Source organism: Panthera tigris, chromosome F3 (assembly GCF_018350195.1).
Source record: "Panthera tigris isolate Pti1 chromosome F3, P.tigris_Pti1_mat1.1, whole genome shotgun sequence".
Lineage (NCBI taxonomy): Eukaryota > Metazoa > Chordata > Mammalia > Carnivora > Felidae > Panthera > Panthera tigris.
In genome coordinates, this window is record NC_056678.1 from 20,748,131 (window position 1) to 20,771,062 (window position 22,932).

A 22,932-nucleotide genomic window follows, 5' to 3' on the forward strand; every position below is an offset into this window, starting at 1 on the left:
TTAACAGACACCTATAAATTACTTGTGGCGTACCTGTTCAAACTTTACCAATGTTACCATTTGACTTAATCACATGTGCATAAAATAGGATTTTTTCAAAGCTCAGAAATAAGCAAAAGTAAATAATATATCGTGCAGAGTTACAGACATATGTCTTGGGGAAAAGGAATAATCTTAAGTTTTGGAATAGTAGTTCCCTCTGGACAGGAGGCAAGGAGATGACGCAGGGAAGGAACGGTACTGGTGATGCTGTAGTTCGTAACTTGACTGGTCATTCACAAGTATTTATTAACACATTACATGTGTTAGAATATACTTCTTTAAAAGGTAAAGTCATGATTCTCATACAGATACAAAATGAATATATGTCAAGGTTTTATTTAAATCATTAAATTTATAAGGGAATCAGGAAAATTTTGCAACCATTTCAAGGGAGAATTCAAAGTACTACACATTCCACGTAGGCACTAAAGAATGCTAAAATGAATTTACAGATAGTTACAAAACTGTTCAACATCCATAGAACATGAATCTGTTACATTTTACTAGACGTAAGCAACTGGCATTTTTATGGACAAGAATGTGTATTATTACCAGTTTTCAACAACTTACAGTCATGAAATAGCTTAAAAAAAAAAAAAAAAAAAAAAAACCAGAAGAATACACCGGAGGCAAGACACCTAGTAATCTTTTTTGCCTTTTCAGAGTCTGTCACGTGTAAACTTATCTATGTGTCAAATATTTCATTAAAAAGAGATGAAGGATGAAATAAGTGAAGTGGACTAGTCTGTGTTTCTCTTAAAAGGTTTTGTTAAAGGGAAAGGGGCAGGGTGCTATCCAGAGGAGGGAATCAGATTTGAATGAAGGGTTGCCTCGATTTTGTTTTCTTGAAGAGGAGGTGGAGGTGTATGCATGGGCTCTAGTAAAGGAGCTGACGGGGGGTGAGTGATAGTGGAGAAAACAGCAAGTATTTTAAAAGAAGCAGTAGCAATTACATTCAAAGTCACAGTTTAGATCTGGGAAGGAGAAACAGATTCATATTCCTCTGAGATTGAAGGAAAAGGAAAGAAGCTAAGCTAAAGATTCATTTGAAGTCATTAAAAAAAAATTGAGAGTCTAAAGAAAAGGAAGTATTTATGATAGATAGCTTAAAGAATACCATTAAGATTTCCTGAATGGAAAGGAATGATAATAGGATGAATAAAAGGATTGCCACACCAACCTTTTAGATTAGTTGTTTTTAAGCACCTAGTGTCAAAACACTGCACAAGATTTTCATTTTCCTAGAGTGCAAGATAGAGCAACTGCCTTAACTGAGTTTATAGTTGTGAACAGATAAGATATAAACATGAGAGTTCAAACAGATTGTAAAGTCATAAAAATTACCAAGTGAATGGTATTATAGATACCATATGAATTTATAACAACATGGAGGAGAGAAATTTGTGTACAGGTGTATATACTCTGAGCTCCAGCTCTATTACTAAAAGTTCACATGGCATTAGACACATATCTGTGGCCCTCAGATTCTTCATCTGTAAAATGAGGGGCGAGACTAGACAGTTCCTAAATTCCTTTCTTAGAATCTGTGAGAAAACCAAAGAACAGTTGACGCTGACCTGGATACAACAGAGATGAGTCTCAGAAACAGTCAAGGTGAATGAAATGGCGTGAGAAAAAAACACAGGGCTTATTTGGAAGGCAGCGTGTGATGCATCGGTTGTGTGTTTTCTGAGAGTTCATGAATGTGGTATTTTTCTCTTTGAGTATAGTTGTCTTACACACTTTACATTTGTATAATAAACTCTCAGGAAATATTTTTAAATAAGTGACCTTGCATATCCAGAACTGGTAGAACCAAATTATTTTGGAGGTTATGTTATTTTTGTTGGTACAGAGAAACGGGGTCGGGGTTGGGGGAAGAGTTAGCTTCAATTTGTAGTCCTATGCACTGTTTCAGAAATTCAACTGCTAATCTTCAAAACAAGACATTTTTACCAGGATGAGGCAGTTTTCAAAGTATTTAATATTCAGGTGATAGTTATCAACTTGAGGCAAGGGAATATAGAACTAATACTAAGTAACTACCCCATGCCACGTACTGTCGAGGCTAACTTAGCTGCTTCAGCCTATCCTTAGAAAATAGGCGCTAGTTGTATAGACATAAAAACCGACGTACAGAAGTTAAAATAAGTGTCTCCATATGTACAACTAGTCAGAGGCAGAGACAGTTCAAGAGCTCATCTCCTTTCCACGAGGTTCCAAAAGTGCCAGTTTTGACTCCAGCCTCAAACTATGAAATGGTATCATAAGGGACATTTACAAAAAACACATATTATTTACGTATCTGACCCCAAATCCATGGAAATCTAGGCCTCAGTCATCATGTTTTAACAAGGCTGTGGTATATTAAATAACAACAAATCCTAAATACGGCATGTATATTGAAATACCGTTGTAAAGTAGCTTTTTTTCCCCCTTTTTCATTGTGTCCTACTCTTCCAGGCTACAATAAGAAAACACTCATTTCTCTCATTTTGTTTCAGGTATCTATTTGTCAGATTTAACATACATTGATTCAGCATACCCATCAACTGGCAGCATTTTAGAAAATGAGCAAAGATCAAATTTGATGAATAACATCCTTCGAATAATTTCTGATTTACAGCAGTCCTGTGAATATGGTACGTTTTTGGGGAATACCACTGCACCATTATGCTGTGATTCTGTTGGTTCATTTACCTGAACCAACCATTTGCCTTCATTAGCCATTTTTCACACAGCAGGAAACATTATCCTAATATAAAGGAGAATAGTGATTGTTTCATTTCACTCTTTAATATTTAGCATCCTGTTTGAGATTTTGCTCAATTCCTTAAAGGAATTGAAATATTTCATATTTAAATTTTTAAGTTTTATCTTTCGCTCTTCTGCTACTTTGTAGAAACTGTGCTAACATTATTTATAAAATTATTTTTTATTATCTTCATGTCATTTGATACTCCTCAACTATTATGTAAATATTTCTTATATTTTTCAGTTAGGGAAGGAGCTAAGACCTCTGATCCTAGTAACAATTGACTAGCTTTCTTGAGTTCGATAATGGGTAGATAACCAATTTTTGTTCAAGATGTAGTTTATGGAAACACATGTAGAAAGAGCTTACACAAACTCAGGTGATGAGCAAAAGGGGGTAGATTTTTTTTTAATGTTTTATAATGTCTGGATGCTTTCAGTTTGATAGGGAATAAAGATACCGTAGTGGTATGTGTTTTTATAATACTAAAAAACAGTGAGCATACTGTTTAAATTATCTGATTTATTTAAAATAGATTTGTCTTAAAGCTAACTTATATGCATGTATACTTTTAAGAAAACCTCAAAAACTTCCTGAAAGTGTATATGAGGGAGGAAATTTATCCAATACATGGGATTTTGTCAATTGAATTGTTTGGGGAGAAACCAGAGTATGTTTGCTTTTTTTTTTAAATCTACATAAACAGCATGCCTTTAGTTTTACATTAAATAAAATTAAATAAAATCTACCTCAGTAATGTCCTTCTAGAGTTCATTTAAATTTTGGTGCCACATGGCCTTAATTTTTAAGTATATTTTTCTCAGATTAACTTTTAAAAATCTGGTTAAGATATACTTTATAAGATAATCTTTTATCACATTTTGCCTAGATATCCCCATGTTGCCTCATGTCCAAAAATATCTGAACTCCGTTCAGTATATAGAAGAACTACAGAAGTTTGTGGAAGATGATAATTACAAGTAGGTTGGATCTTCAAAAGTGGTCTGTTTAACTTTTTCCTGTCTTCTACCCTTTCGTCCCCATGTATTTAAACATCTGACTTTTATATCGTATCCTACAAAATGCCTATTCCAGTTGTGTCTTTACAGTAGCAAAGGTACTTATGTTTTTTTTTTTTTTAATCACTTGATATGATTGAGCCAGTATACAAATACCTCGTCTCTTCTTTTGTTTTAAAGTATTTCACCTTTCTCAAGTTGTTGAGAGCTGATGTTTGATATTTGATAGTTGTGGTTTGGATTTCTTCCTTTCTATATTGAAACGTTGAATCTTTATGGAAATTTATCTTTTTTTTTTTTTTTAAGTTTATTTATTTAGAGAGAGAGTGCGTGTGCATGCATGCAAGCAGGGGAGGAGCAGAGAGAGAGGGAAAGAGGGAAAGAGGGAGAGAGGAAATCCCACGCAGGCTCCGCATTGACAGAGCCTGATGCGGGGCTCAAACTCAGGAACAGAAGATCATGACCTGAGCTGAAACCAAGAGTCGGACACTTAATTGACTGAGCCACCCAGGTGCCTGTGGAAAGTTCTCTCTTAATAGATTGAAAAACTAATGAAACAGTCTACAAATAGGAAAATTACTCCTTTTTTTAATGGTAATTTTTGACATATCTTTGAATTTGTTTTTAGTTATTTTTGTGGATGGAGAGAATAATTGAACTTTTTTACTTCTGGGTTAGAGATATGTGTCCAGCACCACACTTACCCTTTTCTCTATTGTAGCAAGTCCTTCACTAAAGATCTTAAAAAAGCACTTTGAAATACCGTTGTCCGTTTCCTTCTCCTTAACATCCACAGTACTGCCCAAGGTGGGAAGGATCTTTGAATTATTAACCCTTTTTATTTTCAGTGGTATGCTGCATGTAATCATAACTGCCAGTGTTTTTTGTTTCCTTTTTTCAAAAGATGGGAGGATAAAGAGCTTATTTATTTCCCTTGGGGCTTCTGATATTTCTTATGGCTTTCTTTGTTAATTTCAAATAAAAAAAATTTTTGCTTAGCCTTATTATGCCAATTATTCCCAAGCTTTCAAATTACCTTTTGTCTTTCACAAATATTTTTTACACATACTTACTTTATAACTTACCAAGGTGAGAGACTAGGTTATTTTTCAATATTAATGCTTTATATAAAAATTTTCTTACAGTGGTCATCAACTTTCTTGTTGCATAAGTTTCAACAGTTCTTGAAGAGCAGACTTAGTACCAATAAAAGGCTAAAAATTCTGGAAAATAACTAGAAATAACTTTTCTTTAAAGACTAAATGTATTAAGCTCTAGGTATTATATATTTAAATATATCTATACTAATGTTTAAAAACCGTTATTGCTATCTGTTTCCCCATTTGGTAATATTACCACTTTATATTTCTGTATCAATTTTTGTTTTATAACAGATTGTACATAGTAATTCATTTGAAAATATGTGAGGTCACTGAACCCGCTTTTCAAGGCTGGAGTTTTTTCATAAATCTGTTGTCCGGCCCTAAAGTTGTGAGCTTCTTCAGTCCGATGGTCTGTATATTGTATTGACCACTATTTCTTCTGTGTCAGCTGTAGTCACTGACATAGCATAAAACACTCATGTTTTGTCCAGTGAGGTATGGAAGATTATCTTAAAACTCAAAATATGATTAAGTAGTTATTAAAAATGTCTATACCTGGCTCAAACTTACCAGATTTAAAAGAAGTTAAACTATTTTGGGCACCTGGGTGGCTCAGTTGGTTAAGCGTCCGACTCTTGATCTCGGCTCAGGTCATGATGTCACAGTTCGTGAGTTTGAGCCCCCGTCAGGCTCTGCGCTGGCAGCGTGGAGCCTGCTTGGGATTCTGTCTCTCCCTCTCTCTGCCCCTCACCCTCTCATGTTTTCTCTTTCTCTGTCTCTCAAAATAAATAAATAAAAACTTTTTAAAAATACAAATAAAAAATAAAAGAAGTTAAACGATTCAGTAGGGGTGAAGCCTAAGAAATTGTTGCAGTTATAGAGGATGGTGAATTGTTATTGACTGCTGTGAAAATAAAATAATAAAGTGTTTATGTAAGCTGATTTTTACTTTGCTAAAAGGATAAAATAGCCCAATAAGCCACTAAGTAGTGTTAAATCTCTGTAAACTGACATAAGATACTTTCATTTTTGTAGGAAAGCTGATGCTATTGTACTGATTTTTGTTTTCATGAGTAGCTAGAACCAGAAGAGCCTTCCGATTATATTCATTTTAATAAATATTTACTAAGCTTTTGCCACAGGTGAGTTATTATGCTAGTTGCTAGGATTATAAAAACAAAATCTTAGTCTTGCCCTTAAGAAATCCAGTCTAATACAAAACACATCCACAAAACAGATGACTACAAACCACGTCAGACATCACCATAATAGAGATATGCCCAGGGTGCTGTGGGAATGCAGACATGGGGGGAGACCTAACTCAGCTTTTGAGTGGGAAAAATGAGGAAAAAGGAAACGTGAACAGCTTCAGGAGACGGTTGTCACCTGAGGCTTAATCTTAACAGGGGAGTGGGAGATGTCTCCACATAAAGAGTGAAGAAAGGTGTTCCAGGGGATGGACTGACCAAAGGAATAGAGAGGGAAACTGTTTTTGCTTGGGGGAACAAGTCCCTTGGTGTTGTGTTGTTGGCCTCATATGGGAGACTGAAGAAAATAATTTTTAAAGATGCAGTTCTGATGCATGAACCTACTAATTCAGTGTACTGAAAAACAGCATTTTAAGATAAGAGCTATTAAAATAATTAGAAAAAAATGGTTTTTATGTTGAAAGAGATTTAAATAAAAATGACACCTTGTTTATCCAAAAGCCTCTGTTTTTGGCATCTTCATCTATATAGGCAACCAGTATAGATAATACAAATTACGTGCATGGTTTGTTTGTTTGTTTGTTTGTTTGTTTGTTGGGGTTGTTTTTGTTTTGGTGTGTAAAAAGTGACTTTATCACACCTTGGGCAGAAAGAGCTGCCACATGCATGTTTTTTAATCAGCATGAAAATCTTTCAAAGTTACTTCATTTTAATACTGAACATATCTATTCTCAGCGAACTAGCAGCACTATTACTGGATGGTGTTTTGATGATGACACAGGCAACTGACACTCTAACCTCACTGCGTGCTTTAAGATGCTTTTTATAGTGCTGAGAGCAATGTGATTCACCCATGGCTTCCTTTCTCTTCCTCTCTTTTGCAGTTCTTTATTAAGAAATTGTAGTTATTTTGTTTACTTCTGTGTCCCCCACCTACTAAACTGTAAGCTTCAGAAGGGCAGGGACACCATGTCTGCCCTTAGTCTCTTACATTCAGTGCAAAGAGCACAGTGCCCAACACAAAACAGGTGTTTAATAACTGTTTATCAAATGAATGAATTCACGGGGCACCTGGGTGGCTCAGTTGGTTAAGCGTCCGACTTCGGCTCAGGTCATGATCTCGCGGTCCGTGGGTTCCAGCCCCGCGTCGGGCTCTGTGCTGACAGCTCAGAGCCTGGAGCCTGTTTGAGATTCTGTGTCTCCCTCTGTCTCTGACCCTCCCCCGTTCATGCTCTGTGTCTCTCTGTCTCAAAAATAAATAAATGTTAAAAAAAAAAAAAGAATGAATTCAGTACACTCTGTAGCCCAAATAATTAAACTGCTGTGTAAAAAGAAAAAGAGCAGAGAGTTCTGATTAACTGTACATCTGTTCAGTGCTGTATTTTACGCTGTCAAACAATTAGAATATAATCATATATAATTCCCTTGTTAGGTAATCAAGTAAATCAGCTAAGAACCTATAATAGATTTATCATGATGAATATCACTTGTATTCTACAATTTCATTAAAAAAAACAACTCCAGTGGGTAGAATGCTTTTTAAAAATATTAATATTTAGACAGATATTTAGTAATGATAGGCTTTGTGGACTATACCAAAGTGTTTTCTACAACTGCTTTATTATTCTATTTACTGAAAGTTTCCGTGGATAGGAGTCCTAATCTCTCATTGCTGTGGAACTCAAAACTGGATATATTATCCTAAATGAAACTTAAGTACCAGGTAATAAACTTTGAGTTAGGACAGGGATATACTAGGAATTTTGCAGACAACCTTTTTATTATTGAAGATCTTTTAAGAAGTTGAATTGGTTTTTTGGGGTGTTTTGGAAATTTTCAGTGCTAGAGAAGCCATTAACCCATCCAGCAAAGATTCTAGAAGTATTTGCATGATACATTTAGTAACATACATGAAAATTCCTGAATTGAAGTGTCAGGTATCAATATAACCTCAAGTTCTATCACTTTGTAGTCATTCATCGAAAATCTTTGGCAATATTGGGGTACTTTGGAAAGATTTTTCTGTTTTTAATTATAACTTGTTAATGTTTTTCCCCTCCCTAATATTTCCTAGAATAACCGTAAGATCAGCTTTTGTATGAAGATGATAGGAAATTTACTATTGAAGATTGCTCTTGACGAAAAATATATAGTTGAGATTATTTTATAAAAATGCTTAATTTTTTGTGAGCAAATACATAATCTTGATGTTATTTTGTCAAATGTTAATATTTTATGTGTTTTGTTTCTTTTTAAAATGCAGGCTTTCATTAAAGATAGAACCAGGGACCAGCACACCACGTTCTGCTGCTTCCAGAGAAGATTTAGTAGGTTGGTGCATAGTTTTCTCTGATGACTGAATAAGAAATCAGATAACCTAATAAGAAAGAATGTGCTTCAAAGTAAATATACTTAGCACATTTTATAATACACACAAAAGTTGATTTTTGATATTAAAATATATCACTTTTTTGTTTGGGTTTTTTTTTGTTTTTTATTTAAAAAGTTGTTACTTGAGGGGTGCCTGGGTGGCTCAGTTGGTCGCGTGTCCGACTTTGGCTCAGGTCATGATCTCATGGTTTGTGGGCTCGAGCCCTGCATCAGGCTCTGTGCTGAGACCTCAGAGTCTGGAGCCTGCTTCGGATTCTGTGTCTCCCTCTCTCTGCCCCTCCCCTGCTAGTGCTCTGTCTGTCTCTCTCTCTCTCTCTCAAAAATAAATAAACATTAAAAAAAAAGTTTTTTTTAAAGTTGTTACTTGGAATTTGTAGTAGTGTACAAACAAGCCAACTAATCAAGAAAAATAGATAACAAATAAAAAAAAGATAAGTATTTATGAATATCTCTTCTTTTTATTATTAAGAATACACTGTCCTAGGCAATGAAGGTTGATTACATTAGGAATTTCTGGGGTCTGAGTGGAAAATTTTACTAATTTGAGTAATTATGGAGGTCAGTTTTAGTGACTTGACTTTTCAGAAATCTCACTTTAATACTGGGCTACATCCTGAAAATACTAAAAAAATAGTCACAGTTCCTTAATTTACTTGTCGCATTGTAATGGGGATAATATATGTATACCACAGATAATTAAAAATGAAAAATTGGAGATAATTGGCTATTATTTAAGAAATTATTAATAAGCACCTTTTTGTAATTTCAAATGCAGACTTTGGCCCTAAGCTTCATAATACCGCATCCCCTCAAAGTATTTGGAGGCTGATCTAATAAGATGTGGAGGAAGCAAGGAGACAAGCCATGACAATATCTAGGAGAGGCTTACAAGCAGAGGAAAACATGGCAGTTTAATCTCTTAAATTTGCTTTTGTTTTTATTGTTAAAGTGATATTTCGCAAATCTGTGTACTTTTCAAGTTCTATTTTTTTAAATTCCCATAAGCCTGGCGATGTTAATATTCAAGTTGAAATTCCAACTTGAATGCTTGACCTGCCCTGCCCTACACTCTCTTTCTCTAAGAGAAAACTGAAACTAAGAGAAAGAAGCAGTGTGTAAACTGAAATGAGCACTGAGCTACAGGACTCAGAGAGCTGAGTGATTGATTAGTTCAGGCTTTATGTGCAACGTGATATCCTGAGCCTGTCTCTTCTAATTCTTCTTCCTCTGTAAGTGGGGAAAAATGCTTCTACTGCCTGCTTAATGCAATAAAATAGATAGGAAGTAACAGATTTGATATGTTTTGGATTTTGTGTTTTAAGCAGAAAGTATATATTTTAATGTTCAGTCATTTAAATAGAATTAGCAATATTATTTTATTTAAACCACATTATAAATTTTCTATCAAGGGATTAAAAAGAAAACACTCTTTTGAAACCATTTGAAAATTTCTCTCTCTCTCTCTCTCTTTCTCTCTCTCTGTCACACACACACACATTTAATTCTTAGGTCCCGAAGTAGGAGCATCTCCACAAAGTGGAAGAAAAAGCGTGGCAGCTGAAGGAGCCTTGCTACCGCAGACGCCACCATCCCCTCGGAACCTGATTCCCCACGGACATAGGAAGTGCCATAGCTTGGGTTATAAGTCAGCATCTTTAACTTTATCTTTTCAGATTTTTAAATTGTTTCTAGTTGGATTTATTTTCTGGATATTTTGTCAGTTAAAATAGTGTCCTGTGTAGTTTTATTTGTATAACAATAGTTTTTTTCTGATTCAGTAAAATATCTTGTTTGCTTAAAAGCATTTAGTTCTTCCTTAATTTGGAAATAAGCTTCTCCCAACAGTGCCTTTACATTTGGGGGAGATAAATGAACTATATTACAGAGCATCATCGTAAATAAAATCAGGAAAGCAATATACCATTTTCCTTTTAAATTATCATCTTCGTATCACGACAGTCATTGTTTGTCTTAATCAAAATGAGTCGCCATAAATTAAGGTTTATAAAAATTACTCCTTTTATTCCTAAACATAAAAGGAAACTGTTTTTTTGTTTAACATCATTAACTTTGCAAGACTTTTCTCAAAATGGGGCCCATAGTTCACCTTTGCCATGATTTTTGTGAAAATTTAATAGTTATTTTCCAAAAGCAAATGTAAATAAACAGTTTTTTAATGGACCTGAGACTTAAGGTGAAATTAAGGTATTGTCTGTTATATAGATAGATAAAGGCCTGGCCTGGTTTCCTAAAATATTTTCCCTAAACTGCTGGTTTGAGGCTTTCATGGTGAAATCTGTGTGTTCATTAGTATGAGAGTTCAGAAGTCAGGTCAGGATAGCAGGTAAGTCTTCTGTGTCCTGACTCTTTATATAAGAGTATCTTTTATATTTTGGACTACCAACAGTAATAAAAGATATGAAAAATATTTCTCTTTGTTTCCAGTTTCATTCATAAAATGAACACAGCAGAGTTTAAGAGTGCAACGTTCCCAAATGCAGGGCCAAGACATCTATTAGATGATAGCGTCATGGAGCCCCATGCACCATCTCGAGGCCACGCTGAAAGTTCTACTCTTTCTAGTGGAATATCAATAGGTGAGAAATACTTCTCTGGGAGGATTCCAAATTATGTACAATGAGACTTTTAATCAAACTCAGCTGGAAAAAAGAGTCATTAATCCTATTATACTTAGAGAAAAATTGATAAAGGCAAAGTTAACAATTAGATATAGGATCATATTACTAGTAGCTTCCGAAGTTAATGATTCATGGTGTTTTTAAAAGTGCTTGATGGTTTTGACTCCAAAAGGGGAAGCATTTGAGAAATGGTGGGAAAAGAAGGTAGACTGGTTGAATTGGTTACTTCATGCAGTTTGTAGGAATGAGGAAAGAGAGGCAGTGTTGGTGTACTCCCTGTCTTTTGGATTAAGCAGCTAGTTAGATAGTGGCACTATTGCCATAGTAGAGAAGACCGGAAGAACGGTCATTTGTACGTGGTGAAGTATTTGTGAAGGAAGACTGGGTTTGGGGAATTAGGAATTCTGTTTTAGACATGTTTGGTCCACATGGAGTTGTCAGGTAGGTAACTGAATATATGACTTGAGCTCAGTGGGTAAGATTAGGTCTGTAGATACAAGTATAGGAGTTAGCATATTTATAGTATTTCAGGCCACGGGACTGGTTGAGTTCACCAAGGGAGAGAGTGTAAATAAATAAGACATACTAATGTTTAGAGGTCTGATTTTTTTTTTTTTTTTTAAAGATGGGCCATCAGAGGAAATATGAAGGAGGGACCAGTGAAGTAGGAATAAAAATCAGGGTGTGGGATCAGAAAAGCCCAATAGACAAGTATCTTCAGGAGGAAGGAAGTATCACTATCAAATGCAAGAAAAAGAAAAAATAAGAATGGGAATTGATGAGTGCATTTGGCAAGATAGAAGTCATTGGTGACCTTGATAAGAGTTGCTTCATAGAATAATGTGGGTGGAGTCCTGATTGGAGTAGCCTGGAAAATGAGAGGTGAAGAAATACAGATAGTTATCGTGAAGGGGACTGGAAAATCAGGACCATACTGGAAAGGGAGATGAGGAATTTGTTTTTACTTCCTAAACTTATTTATTTTCTGAATCGTTTAGATGAGCTTTATTTCTTTTGATAATTAGAAAAATCTGCATAAATACTGATTTATTTTTTTAAAGGATAAAAATGTCTTCCTTTCTGATTAAGTACCAGGTTGGTCAAGGGCTATGCCAATTGTTAATAGGATCATCTTAGTATTGATGAACAGTCAATAGAAAGAAATCCAAGAAGGAGTTCATTTTCTTAAACATACTGACTTCCTTAACCTTTGAGAGTTCCAAACCTGGTAAACAAAATTGATTTAGAGCTTTCTGGCACCATTCAGTTTTTTAATTCCAAAGTTCCCCCTTTGACAAATGCAAATGATTAAATAGTGACAAAATTCACAAAATACAAGACCGATTAGCCACCTGAAGTACCTCTTTGTTGATACTGTAAGTCGTCTATATGCAGGTATCAACCTCAATCTGAAAAATAATACAGAGAATAATTTTGCAAAAGAGAAAGGAAGAACTTTTTTCCCGTTAAAAATTTGTTACACTATGGAATCTGGCATTCCACTTAAATGAAAAAATAATAATTTTTTAAATTACAGCTCTCAAGTATACATATTATTTCACTTTTCCCCCTCATAAGTTTTATAATGAAAATTCTTTAGTTTATTTGTGGCTTTTACTTTCTATAGATGTTCTTTTTGTTACCACAGGACAATTATTTATCTGGTTATTTTATTCAGTTACAGTTAGTGTCTCAGTTTATAGGCCTTTCTTTTAGAACAGGAAGAGACTATTTTAATTTTTGCCTTTGTGTTTATTTTTTATTAATTCTAAGGCTGTTAAGAGGATAAGCAATAAAGATTGTTACATCCTTGTTTGTAAATTAAGAATGTTAGACATAGACCGTACCTTGCAAGGTTTTTGTTTTAAAACTGTATATTCTGGAAAGAAAGTAAATCTGTAACCCTAGATGGTAGATGTTACACACACACATACACACACAATTTACAATTACAAAAGGGTTTTTTCCTTAGCTGTAACTTTAACATATAATATCAATCTGTACCGTAGAGGTTTTGAGAAAGTACTGCAGAGAAATTAACCAGTGCTTGGGACAGTGGCCTCTGTGGTCCAGATATCTTAGATAACCTGAAGTGGTCTTGCCTAGCCAAGAGAAGCATATCCACTCTGGACTGGAAAAACATATTTTCTACAAATAAGTCATACTAATTATGATTCAATTTTCAGTCTTTGCCACATAATGTTACAAATCAAAAGATGATCTAGAATACCCTACCGCCACTAACAGAATACTGGCATTTTCTCATCTGACCCACACAACCAGAAAATTATTTCATTGACTATTAACTAAGCTCTTCCGAGGAGAGTATATAGCTAGGGCCACTCTAAATACATAGACGAGGTATCAATCCATCACATATAATGCATACCTTTTAGCATTGGAGTTTGAGTCTGTCATGGAACACTGGTATGAAAGTCTGATGGACAGTTTAACTTGACACATATGGGACACATTAATCATCAATTTTATTGAGAGCCAGAATTATCTTTAAAATAACTTCTAAATCAGTGTAAGCTGTTTTTGACTCTCCAGATTTATTCTTCTCAGTTTTTTTCTTTAGCTAATTTAAAACTTTGTATGTTAGCTGCTATTCTGGCCAAAGAGAAAGTTTTTACGTTGTTACGGCACCATTGTTATTTTTTTCTTTCTAATTTAGGGATTCCATCCTCTTCTACCTTGCCTCTAAAGGCAGAAGTTGAATTTCATTAAACTTCTTTTTTTTAATGTTTATTTATTTTTGAGAAAGAGAGAAAGAAAGAGAGGAATTTCATTAAGCTTCTTATCCTTAAGGCAATAATGGGTTTTTAAAGGAATACAAAGAGAAGGAAGTGTATCGCAAACCTCTTAAGAATTTCACAATTATATTCGTCTTAAATTATGACAAAATTTTGAAATTTTGAAAAGTTTTATGCTTATGTACATTCGCTGATGGTAGATAATTGTTTATAAACATAATGCATTTGAGCTCTAAGTAGACCTGCAAAAGTGTTTTATGCTCTTTGTTATTTTTGGTGGTCTTGTTAACTATATTCCAGTATATTGCAGAATAAGCCTCGCAGCAATAACACAAGAATGAAGAATCAATTTGTGGATGTTCACCCACAGATAACATGATTATCATTTTATAAGTACAATTAGAAAATTTATTTTTAAAATACAAAACTTAAACTAATTCTGATGTTTAAAATTAGAATAACTTTTGATTTTAGGTAGTAGTGATGGTTCTGAACTAAGTGAAGAGACCTCATGGCCTGCTTTTGAGAGGTAAGAAAAATTGTCCATTTGAACTGCTTTGAGCTGAGTTGGTCTTTCTTAAAAGATCATAAACATTTTAACAGATAAAATTTGTTACATATCTGGAAGGGACTATTTATAAGCTTACAACTGGTGGCAGAAATTAGAAGTTGATATTTAAGTCTGGAATTGAGTCTTAGCTCATAAATATATGTTTATTTGGTGCCTTGACACGTGGATTTGAATTTTAGTACCTTTAAAACAGTAATAACCTTACCTACTTACGTGTTTGAAGTAAAATTATTGCCTTAAATTCTGGTTCATTTCAGTAGTTTCAAGGCATTTAATAGAATGGTCTACTTCATTCTCTGCTACCTTGTCAGGGGCAAAAGGACTTAGTAAATTTTAAATTATACTATAAGTAAAGCAGCTTAGAGTTTGAGTTTAAATTGTCAGCAACTCAGAGTTTACATACAGCACACAGATTTATGCTGAAATGCTCTAAGTCATGCTCCGTTCTCCTTTCTTTAGGGCTTTAAGTAGTGGAAGTTGTGCTCTTCCTGCAGCAAATCCCATGCTGTATTGATCTGCCAGTATAAGATCTCCTTAAAAATGTAGCCAAACAGCGCAAATAATTTATTTACTAAATATCCATTAGGACTCTTATATTGTCTTTGACCATTTCAGTTCTTCCATTTTCGGATTTATAAGATGCTTGACTCTTGCCAAAATAATTGCCCCCTTTGGTATGTAAACTGGACATCCTAAGTTTCTAAGCAGCAGAGTGTAGTTGAGATTGAATTTAGAGTATGGAGTTGAAAATAGTTACCTAATGCCCTATCAGTCACTTCTTAATAGAAAATAATTTTATTAACTATACATTTGAAATTAAACTGTATTGGAACTGGAAAATTATATTCTTGTTCTTGATGAAACTTCATAACGATTTCTCTCCATTATGTGATTAACATGCTGTTTGTAAACCCAACATTTCAAAGTACTTTTAAGCCTTTCTACTCTACTTGTCAGTGTTATCAACTCTTACTCTTTGCTTTGGGGGGATCTTACCTTGTTTTTGCATACTGTTTCTCTTCCAGCTTTTACATTCAGTCTCTTTATTAAGTAAGGTTTGCATGAAACGAGAAAAACATGAGAGTTGCCTCTGGCATGCTGTCGGTACAAGTCATTTTAGTTCTTTCCCTCTAGGAAGAGCATCATATGTTGGTTATAGAGTATACTGTAATCTTTAGATAAAAAATATTAATGGAAAAAACGTTTGTCAGTTTGAATGAGTTATAAGTGAGTGAGTAACCAGGACGGTGTCGTGTTCAGTAATCTGTCCGTCCTCGTCCCAGCAGGTTACTTCTGAAGACTGTATGTAACGATGTTACCTTCACATCTCAAAACAGTATATTTCTTTTATGACACATGTTTTGCTTTGCAGACATTTTCAGCTAAAAAAAATCTGTCTTGGCGCCAAGTTTAAATCTGTGGCTCTTGGAACATTTTGAGAGCAAATTAATGCTTCTCAGCAAGATTCAGACATGGAATAACAAAAAGTAAATAAAGAACGAGGATGTTTAAAATACTGCTTGTAGATAGTGGATTTGAAAATAGTACTCTGAATGTTAAATCACTCTGTGTTCTTATTTACTACAGAGACATCAAGTATGTTGCTGCCTAAGTTGCTAAAGTAATGCTTTTTGCTTTAAATAACATTTCCCAACAGTGCTACTTTTGGCTTTTCCCAGGCAAAGACGTGTTGGTGTTTCTACGTGTGTGTTTATTTCCTTTGTTAAGTATTATATGCCCTTTTGGATAAATATGAATTCAAACCATTTTTATCATTTGTTGGCTTCATCATTTATTTCAGTTGATGTAGAAATAAAATAATGCCTTTATTACCCAGCTCCTCTCCTTTATTAGTTTTCTTGGATTTAATGTAAAGGATAGAGAGGAAAATAAGATGTTTAGGCCACATTAAGTCTACAGCCCACATCGTTTTTAGGTGTCTTCATAGGGACATATAATAAAAATGAATTATTTATATAAATCCAGATACCATTTTTGAACTGGAATCGAAGAACTGGAATAGAAACAAAAGGGTTTTCGAAGTATTTTCCAGGTTTTGATAGTATTGGTTATAAATAACTTTCATTATTTTAGCAGATTTATGAAAGCAAATGTATATAAAATGTATAGTATATACTAACACCTGTAAGTATATCTAGAATCAATAGAAGAAAACATTTTTTTTTAATCTATGCTGCATGCTTAAGAAAGGAGCCACCACATTTAGATTTAGAAAGGATTTAGAAAGCTATATTACAGGAAGAAATTATATTGTTCTAGGTATCAATGATTGTGTGAATAAAAGCATATGTAATATATACAATTTATAATGGAATCCAACAGGAACAGATTATACCATTCTCTCGGCCCGGTGACACGAGTGGCACGAAATGGCTATCGAAGCCACATGAAGGCCAGCAGGTACAATCCCCCTGCATCCAGGGGTCACAGAACTCCCCTCTGGTGGTGGTGATTGGCTTAATGGGTGTAATCTCACAATATCTCTGTTCTTTCTCAGCTAATTGGTTTATCAACTAAAAAAATACCCAAGAAAACTTTCTTTCCGAGATTTAATCTAGAGAGAAATTTGGACTTCTCTTTCCGATCCACTGAGCTAGTTGCAAAATAATTCCAAGTTGGTAGCCTTGTAACCATACAGGTCTTTCTAATGCTGCTAGTTATTGGATGAGCAATATAAAAATCCACTTATTATTCAAAGGCTACTTACTGTCATAGCATTTACTTTGCTAATAAGTCTCCATTCATTTTATCTTTGTTAAGAATTTTTTAGATAAACTGCAGGTCCAGAATTTAGACAAGTCTATTTCAGTAAATATTTGTTCGTTTTGACTTCCGTTTGTTCAGTGGTTTATGTAGTTTTACCAGGTCTCTTTCTGCACCATATTAGCTGCGGAAAGAAATGAGAATGTTAGATTGATTGGGGGCTGGAGGCTAATGGTAACGGGTAATCAGCCACCTCATACTACAACAGAATAGCCAACTTCAAAAGTGAACTTTATATCAATTTGGTGTCTAATCTCTCTGTGTATACCTCCCTGAATATAAACAGCTCTAACATGAAATTTCTAGTGGTCTCTAGGTTTTTAAGTCACTTTGAAGACACCTAAATAATCATAAAGGGATAAACTGGCAAACTGCACAGTTTTTGTCTGTGTTGTAGGAATTCTGCAGATCATGTCAGATCACCAGAGAATGATAGATTAAGTTATTCTTGTTTTAAATATAGGACCTTAAGTCCGTTGGGGAAAGATATTTAAATGTTTGATTATTTTGTGATGGTTTTCTTAAGATATATGAAAAGGAAATCTTGAGTTTTGTAGTTATTCCTTCCTTAGAGAGCTGTTAGGCTATAAGGCTATAACCAAACACTTACACATTGACAGCATTTAAATGTCATTAAAATTTATCATAGTATGCCAGTTTTTTAAATATGTTGTTATTGCCTGTATTACTTCTCTCATCTACTTTAGAATTAATTTAAGCATGGGTTTTCTTTTCCCTTTCCTCCTTTTTTTTGAGTTTCTGCTATTTTTATTTAGAGTTTTGTATGCTTAAATACTTTTAACAAAAAGAATCCTCATCTTTCCTACCAAGACTTAAAATTTCTAATGGGAAAAAAGTTTACAGCAGTGATGCAATGTAGCACGTAAGAAGAAAAAAGTCTTGGGGGTGCCTGTGTGGCTCTGACTCGTGGTTTCTGTTCAGGTCATGATCTCAAAGTTCATGAGTTCAAGCCCTGTATCGGGCTTTGCACTGACAGTGCAGATCCTGCTTGGGATTCTCTCTCCCTCTGCCCCTCCTCTGCTCGCTCGCTCTCTCTCTCTCTCTCTCTCTCTCAAAATAAATAAACATTATAAAAAAAAGAAGAAAAAGTCTTAAATCCATAATTTAATCTTCACTAAAGTGAATTGCTCTATTCTTTCTAAATTATGCTTGTTCAAATATGTCATAAAGTGTGTTTTTAACCATCTGCTGACTTTAATAACTTCCTGATTAAACTTTTGTGACAGTTTATAAATTTCATATCAGTAAACCTTTATAAATTGTCAGTGTCTTCTTGTTCTGAATACAGTAACAAAGTTTTACCATTAAGAGCAGTTACATTTCATTTAAGTACCTGTTTCGTAACTACTGTACCCAAAAGCTCTTACGTGTTCTTTTCTTCATTCCATTGTTACAGTTCTGCAGAATCAGAAGATTTGGCAGTACATTTATATCCAGGAGCTGTTACTATTCAAGGTGTTCTCAGAAGAAAAACTTTGTTAAAAGAAGGCAAAAAGCCCACAGTAAGATCTTATCTTATATTTTAACACACCTCTAAAAATATGCAAATGTTTTTAGGGCCCAAATGTATAGGGCCCTAAAAAATATGAAGACAATTGAAATAAAACCAAATACATGGTTCAACTGAAACAATTTGAAATACACATTTGCCTCACTGTGTTTCTTAATTTAGACTTCAGTTAAATCATTCATTTAGGGTGTTTACATCAAGGAGCTCCTGTTCCCTCAGTCCCCTAATGTAGTTCTTACACAAAACCATTTCACAGAGAAACTTGAAAGTATATGCTGTTATGAAGTATTTTAGTAATAAGTTTAGGAAAAGAACAGAAAGTAACAACCCTAAAAAATGGAATTCAACTAATTTTGTTTTGTCAGTCCTAACTTGTTTATTTAAATCTTCTGTAATGCAGTTTTGTTTTCCTTCATGAAATGAAACCCAGGTATTAAATGTCCTTCAAACCATAGTTATATTTTTTAAAAAAAATGATAACAGTGGCACAAAGCCTTTGTACGTAACCTAGAAGCTTCTTCTTCCCCAACAGCAGCAAGTAGTTGGACTACTAAAGAAAGAGAATTTTTTTTTTCTCAAATAATGGTATAATTTATCTAGTTTGGAATTAAAACTTCAACGTGTATCCAGACGTAACACTTTTGAAGCTACAAAGGCTTCTTAACACATAAAAATGGTTTGCATCTAAGCAATCTGATTTTGCTGCCTGTGTTACAGTAAACCTCAGGCACATATAGTTAGGAAGCTACACTAGGCCAGCTCACAAACTAGGAGTAGTGTGTCGGGTGAGACGTTACTACACAATTGTGCACCAGATGCTGGAAATAGATCAGCAAACAAGATGAGGCCAAGTGCCTGCCTTGTGGGGATGACATTCCAATGAGGACAAATAGAAAGTAAGCCCTTGAAATAAGGTGATGGGATGGCAGATGAGAGGGTGAGGAGAGGTCTCGGCGCAGCGAGGCTTCCACGCTGTCATGGGAATGAAGAAGGCGGGTTAGCCGTGTGAGGATCTCCAGCTCAGGAGGCAAGAAGACCCATGTGGCTGAGGCACGGAAGGTGGAGGAGGCGAAGTCAGAACAGTTAGCGTTGCTTGATGGATGTGTTTGATGCGGTGTGTGAGAGAACGTGGAAGTGAAGGTGGCGTCTGGGTTTGGGGCTGAGCTCGATGAATGTTGAGGACGTTTATTGAAATGGGGAAAGTTTTTTCCAAGAGGGGCTGGTCAGTCTTGGCTGAGTTCACTTTATGCATTTAAGTGGAGATGTCAGTTTGGCTGTAAAGAATACAGTTCAAAAGTTCAGCAGAGAGGTGGTGGCCAGAGATAGAGATTTGGGACTTGTTAGCATACAGATGGTATTTGAAGTATGAGACCGGATGAGACAGATTATCTATGAAGAAAACAGGGCAGGGATAGAACTCTGTAGCATGTAAAGGTCTGCTGTAAGAAAAGCAGAGAGAACGAAGGAACTGTTAATCAGAGAAGCATAGCAGTTAAAAGTATTTCAAGAAAGGAGTGGCCAGCTGTGTCGGATGTTGCTAAGAGGTTGTGACAAGAACAGAGGCTTTGGGGGCGCCTTGGTGGTTCGGTCAGTTAAGCATCTGACTCTTGGTTTCGGCTCAGGTCACGATCTCACGGCTTTGTGTGTTCGAGCCCCACATAGGGCTCTGTGCTGGCGGCGCAGAGCCTCCTTGGGATTCTCTGTCCCTCTCTTGCTGCCCCTCCCCCACTTATGCTGTCTCTGTCTCTCTCAAAATAAATAAATAAACTTAAAAATCTTAAAAAGAAGAAAAAAAGAACAGAAGCTTTGATAAAATGTCAGTGATCAGTAACCTTGACCGCAGCAGCCTAACTGAAAGTAAGTTGAAGAGAAAATGGGCAAGATGGAAGTGGAGTCAGGAATTAGAGACACCTTGCAAGAAGTTACAGGAGCAGAGAAATTGGCTGCTATCTGGTGGGGCAGGGAGTGGCGCAGTGGAGGGATTTTCAAAGATGAGAATGCTGTTAAGCCTCATTTGTATAATGATGGTAGAGGGGGAGAAATCAAAAAACAGTGGAGAGGGAGTAAATTACAAAAGCAGGTTTCTTGAGGAAGTGAGAGTAGGAAGCTAGGGTGTGAAAAGAGAGTGGAGTTTCTCCTTTGATAGAAGCAGCATTAACTATTCTGTTGTAGCGAGAAGAAAGGCTAAGTATGTGGGTCTACAAACAGGTGGTTAGATGGCATTGGCCTGGGAAGATGAGGTAGTCCTCACTAGACTTCAGCTCTTTTCCTCCGAGAAGTGTGCGATGCTGTCATGAGAGGGTGGAGTACTACAGTTTTTAAGAGAAGGAATGAAATCGTTGTCTCCAGAGAAAGAATATAATGACTTGATGGGGTAAAAGTGAAGTGCTATTGATTTCTATTTGAGATTGCTGGTTATAATTTTATCAGTTGGCACAATTATGTGATTTCTCCAGCAATATTCGGTTATTGTAATGTGCCAAGTAATCAGATGGTTAGATTTAAATAGGGCTAGGGCTATATCGGGACAGAGGGATGGTGAGATGCCAGTGTTTGGAAGGGAACGGATATAGTGCTAGACCGTGTGGTCCTGGCTAAATATGGAGAGGGGGAAAGGAGGATACGGGATGGGGAGGCAGTGGCAAGGCTAGATAATGAGCCTGGGTGGCTCAGTTATAAGCATCCGACTTCGGCTCAGGTCATGATCTGACGGTTCATGAGTTCAAGCCCTCGTCAGGCTCACTGCTGTCAGGCTGTCAGCCTGGGGCCCGCTTCGGATCTCTGTTCCTCTCTGCCCTTCCCCACTTGCATTCATTCTCTCTCTCTCTCTCTCTCTCTCTCTCTCTCTCTCTCTCTCTCTCTCTCTTACTCAATAAGTAAATAAATAAGAAAGTAGCAGTAGAGTGTGTTCCGTGAAAGTGACGGGAATGTTGGAGATAACGATTTGAGAAGTGATTCGACTCTAGGATTAGGCTAAGGTGGCTGGAGTGCAGTGGAGCTCTTGGTCATCAGCACTAAGAAAGTGAAGAAACTGAGAAACTGGTGGTAGTGTATTCATGTGTTTGTCTTTCCAGGTAGCATCATGGACAAAGTATTGGGCAGCTTTGTGTGGGACACAGCTTTTTTACTATGCTGCCAAATCTCTAAAAGCTACAGAAAGAAAACATGTAAGTATTCCTCCTCTAAACTGTTAGCAGAGTTGTGCCTCCTCTCCATGGTTGTAAAGAAAGTAGTCCTAATGGAATGCAGCAAGTTGGTTTTTTTCCACATTCTAATCCAGAAGTTCTTCCATCTATTTCTTGTGTGAGTGGTGTGGTAGAATGATTTTACTTAGGGACACCATTCCAAAGAAAGTCTTGGAATAACTTCCATATTTAGAAGTTTCTTTTTTTGAGTGCAATTTTTCCATTGAAAGATAAAAAGTGCACATTACCAATATCTATCTTGGAATCAAAACCTTCCCACGCCTGGGTTTCTTGTTCAGAAAATAGTTGACAGTTATTGCTTTGGAGGCTCAGTTCATAACACGTAAAATGTGAAAAATTGAGACCATCATCTAATGTTCTTTCCACCTCGATTTCTAATGGAGTGATTTTTCCCAACAGTAAAGAGGAACAATGGTTACTATGCTCACTGAAGTCCACTTTCTTGTGCTGCATGTTACTTAGAAGCCTCTCAGTGCTCTTTTCTCAAAATGTAAAGTCGTGCTGTAAATCTTTTCTGCATGCTGTTTTGTTTTTATATGCTAGTGATACAGTCTTTGTAAGGAAGAAATTTTCCATGTTGCATTAATAAAATCCCCTTGAGAAGAATTTTATTTCTAAGTCATGTATTTTGTGGGAAAATTAAGTGGTTTACCATACTGAGGAAAGGTAAGCTACTAAAAAAAAAAAAAAAAATCAAGTCCTTTTACTACATATAAATTACCCAATGACATTGCGTAATTCAGAGAAGCTCTTCTTTATTCTTACGGTTTCGGTTTTTTGCAATTAAACCAGAGGTGTAGAAGAGTACATTTCTTGGTGTAAATGAATGTTGTGAGTGCATCATCACCTCCTTTCCTGTCAGCCAGACCTACACCTGTCAGTGCCCTGCTCTGCCTTCGGGTTTAAGGATATATGTTTCCTTAAACA

General features: G+C 35.6%; 1 protein-coding gene across 3 annotated transcripts in view; it reads left to right on the forward strand.

Moving 5' to 3' along the window:
* The window catches only part of RALGPS2 (Ral GEF with PH domain and SH3 binding motif 2), a 168,782-nt gene that overhangs the window by 124,499 nt on the left and 21,351 nt on the right, over positions 1-22,932 (forward strand). The window contains exons 9-17 of one of the 3 annotated variants that reach the window (XM_042976680.1): positions 2,547-2,684; positions 3,687-3,777; positions 8,391-8,458; positions 10,028-10,163; positions 10,964-11,115; positions 14,388-14,442; positions 16,828-16,905; positions 18,686-18,791; positions 21,874-21,966. In XM_042976680.1, the coding sequence (XP_042832614.1) occupies positions 2,547-2,684; positions 3,687-3,777; positions 8,391-8,458; positions 10,028-10,163; positions 10,964-11,115; positions 14,388-14,442; positions 16,828-16,905; positions 18,686-18,791; positions 21,874-21,966 (917 nt within the window). Of the gene's footprint in view, positions 1-2,546; positions 2,685-3,686; positions 3,778-8,390; positions 8,459-10,027; positions 10,164-10,963; positions 11,116-14,387; positions 14,443-16,827; positions 16,906-18,685; positions 18,792-21,873; positions 21,967-22,932 lie in introns of those variants that run through there. The other 2 variants (XM_042976681.1, XM_042976682.1) reach the window with 2 other exon arrangements.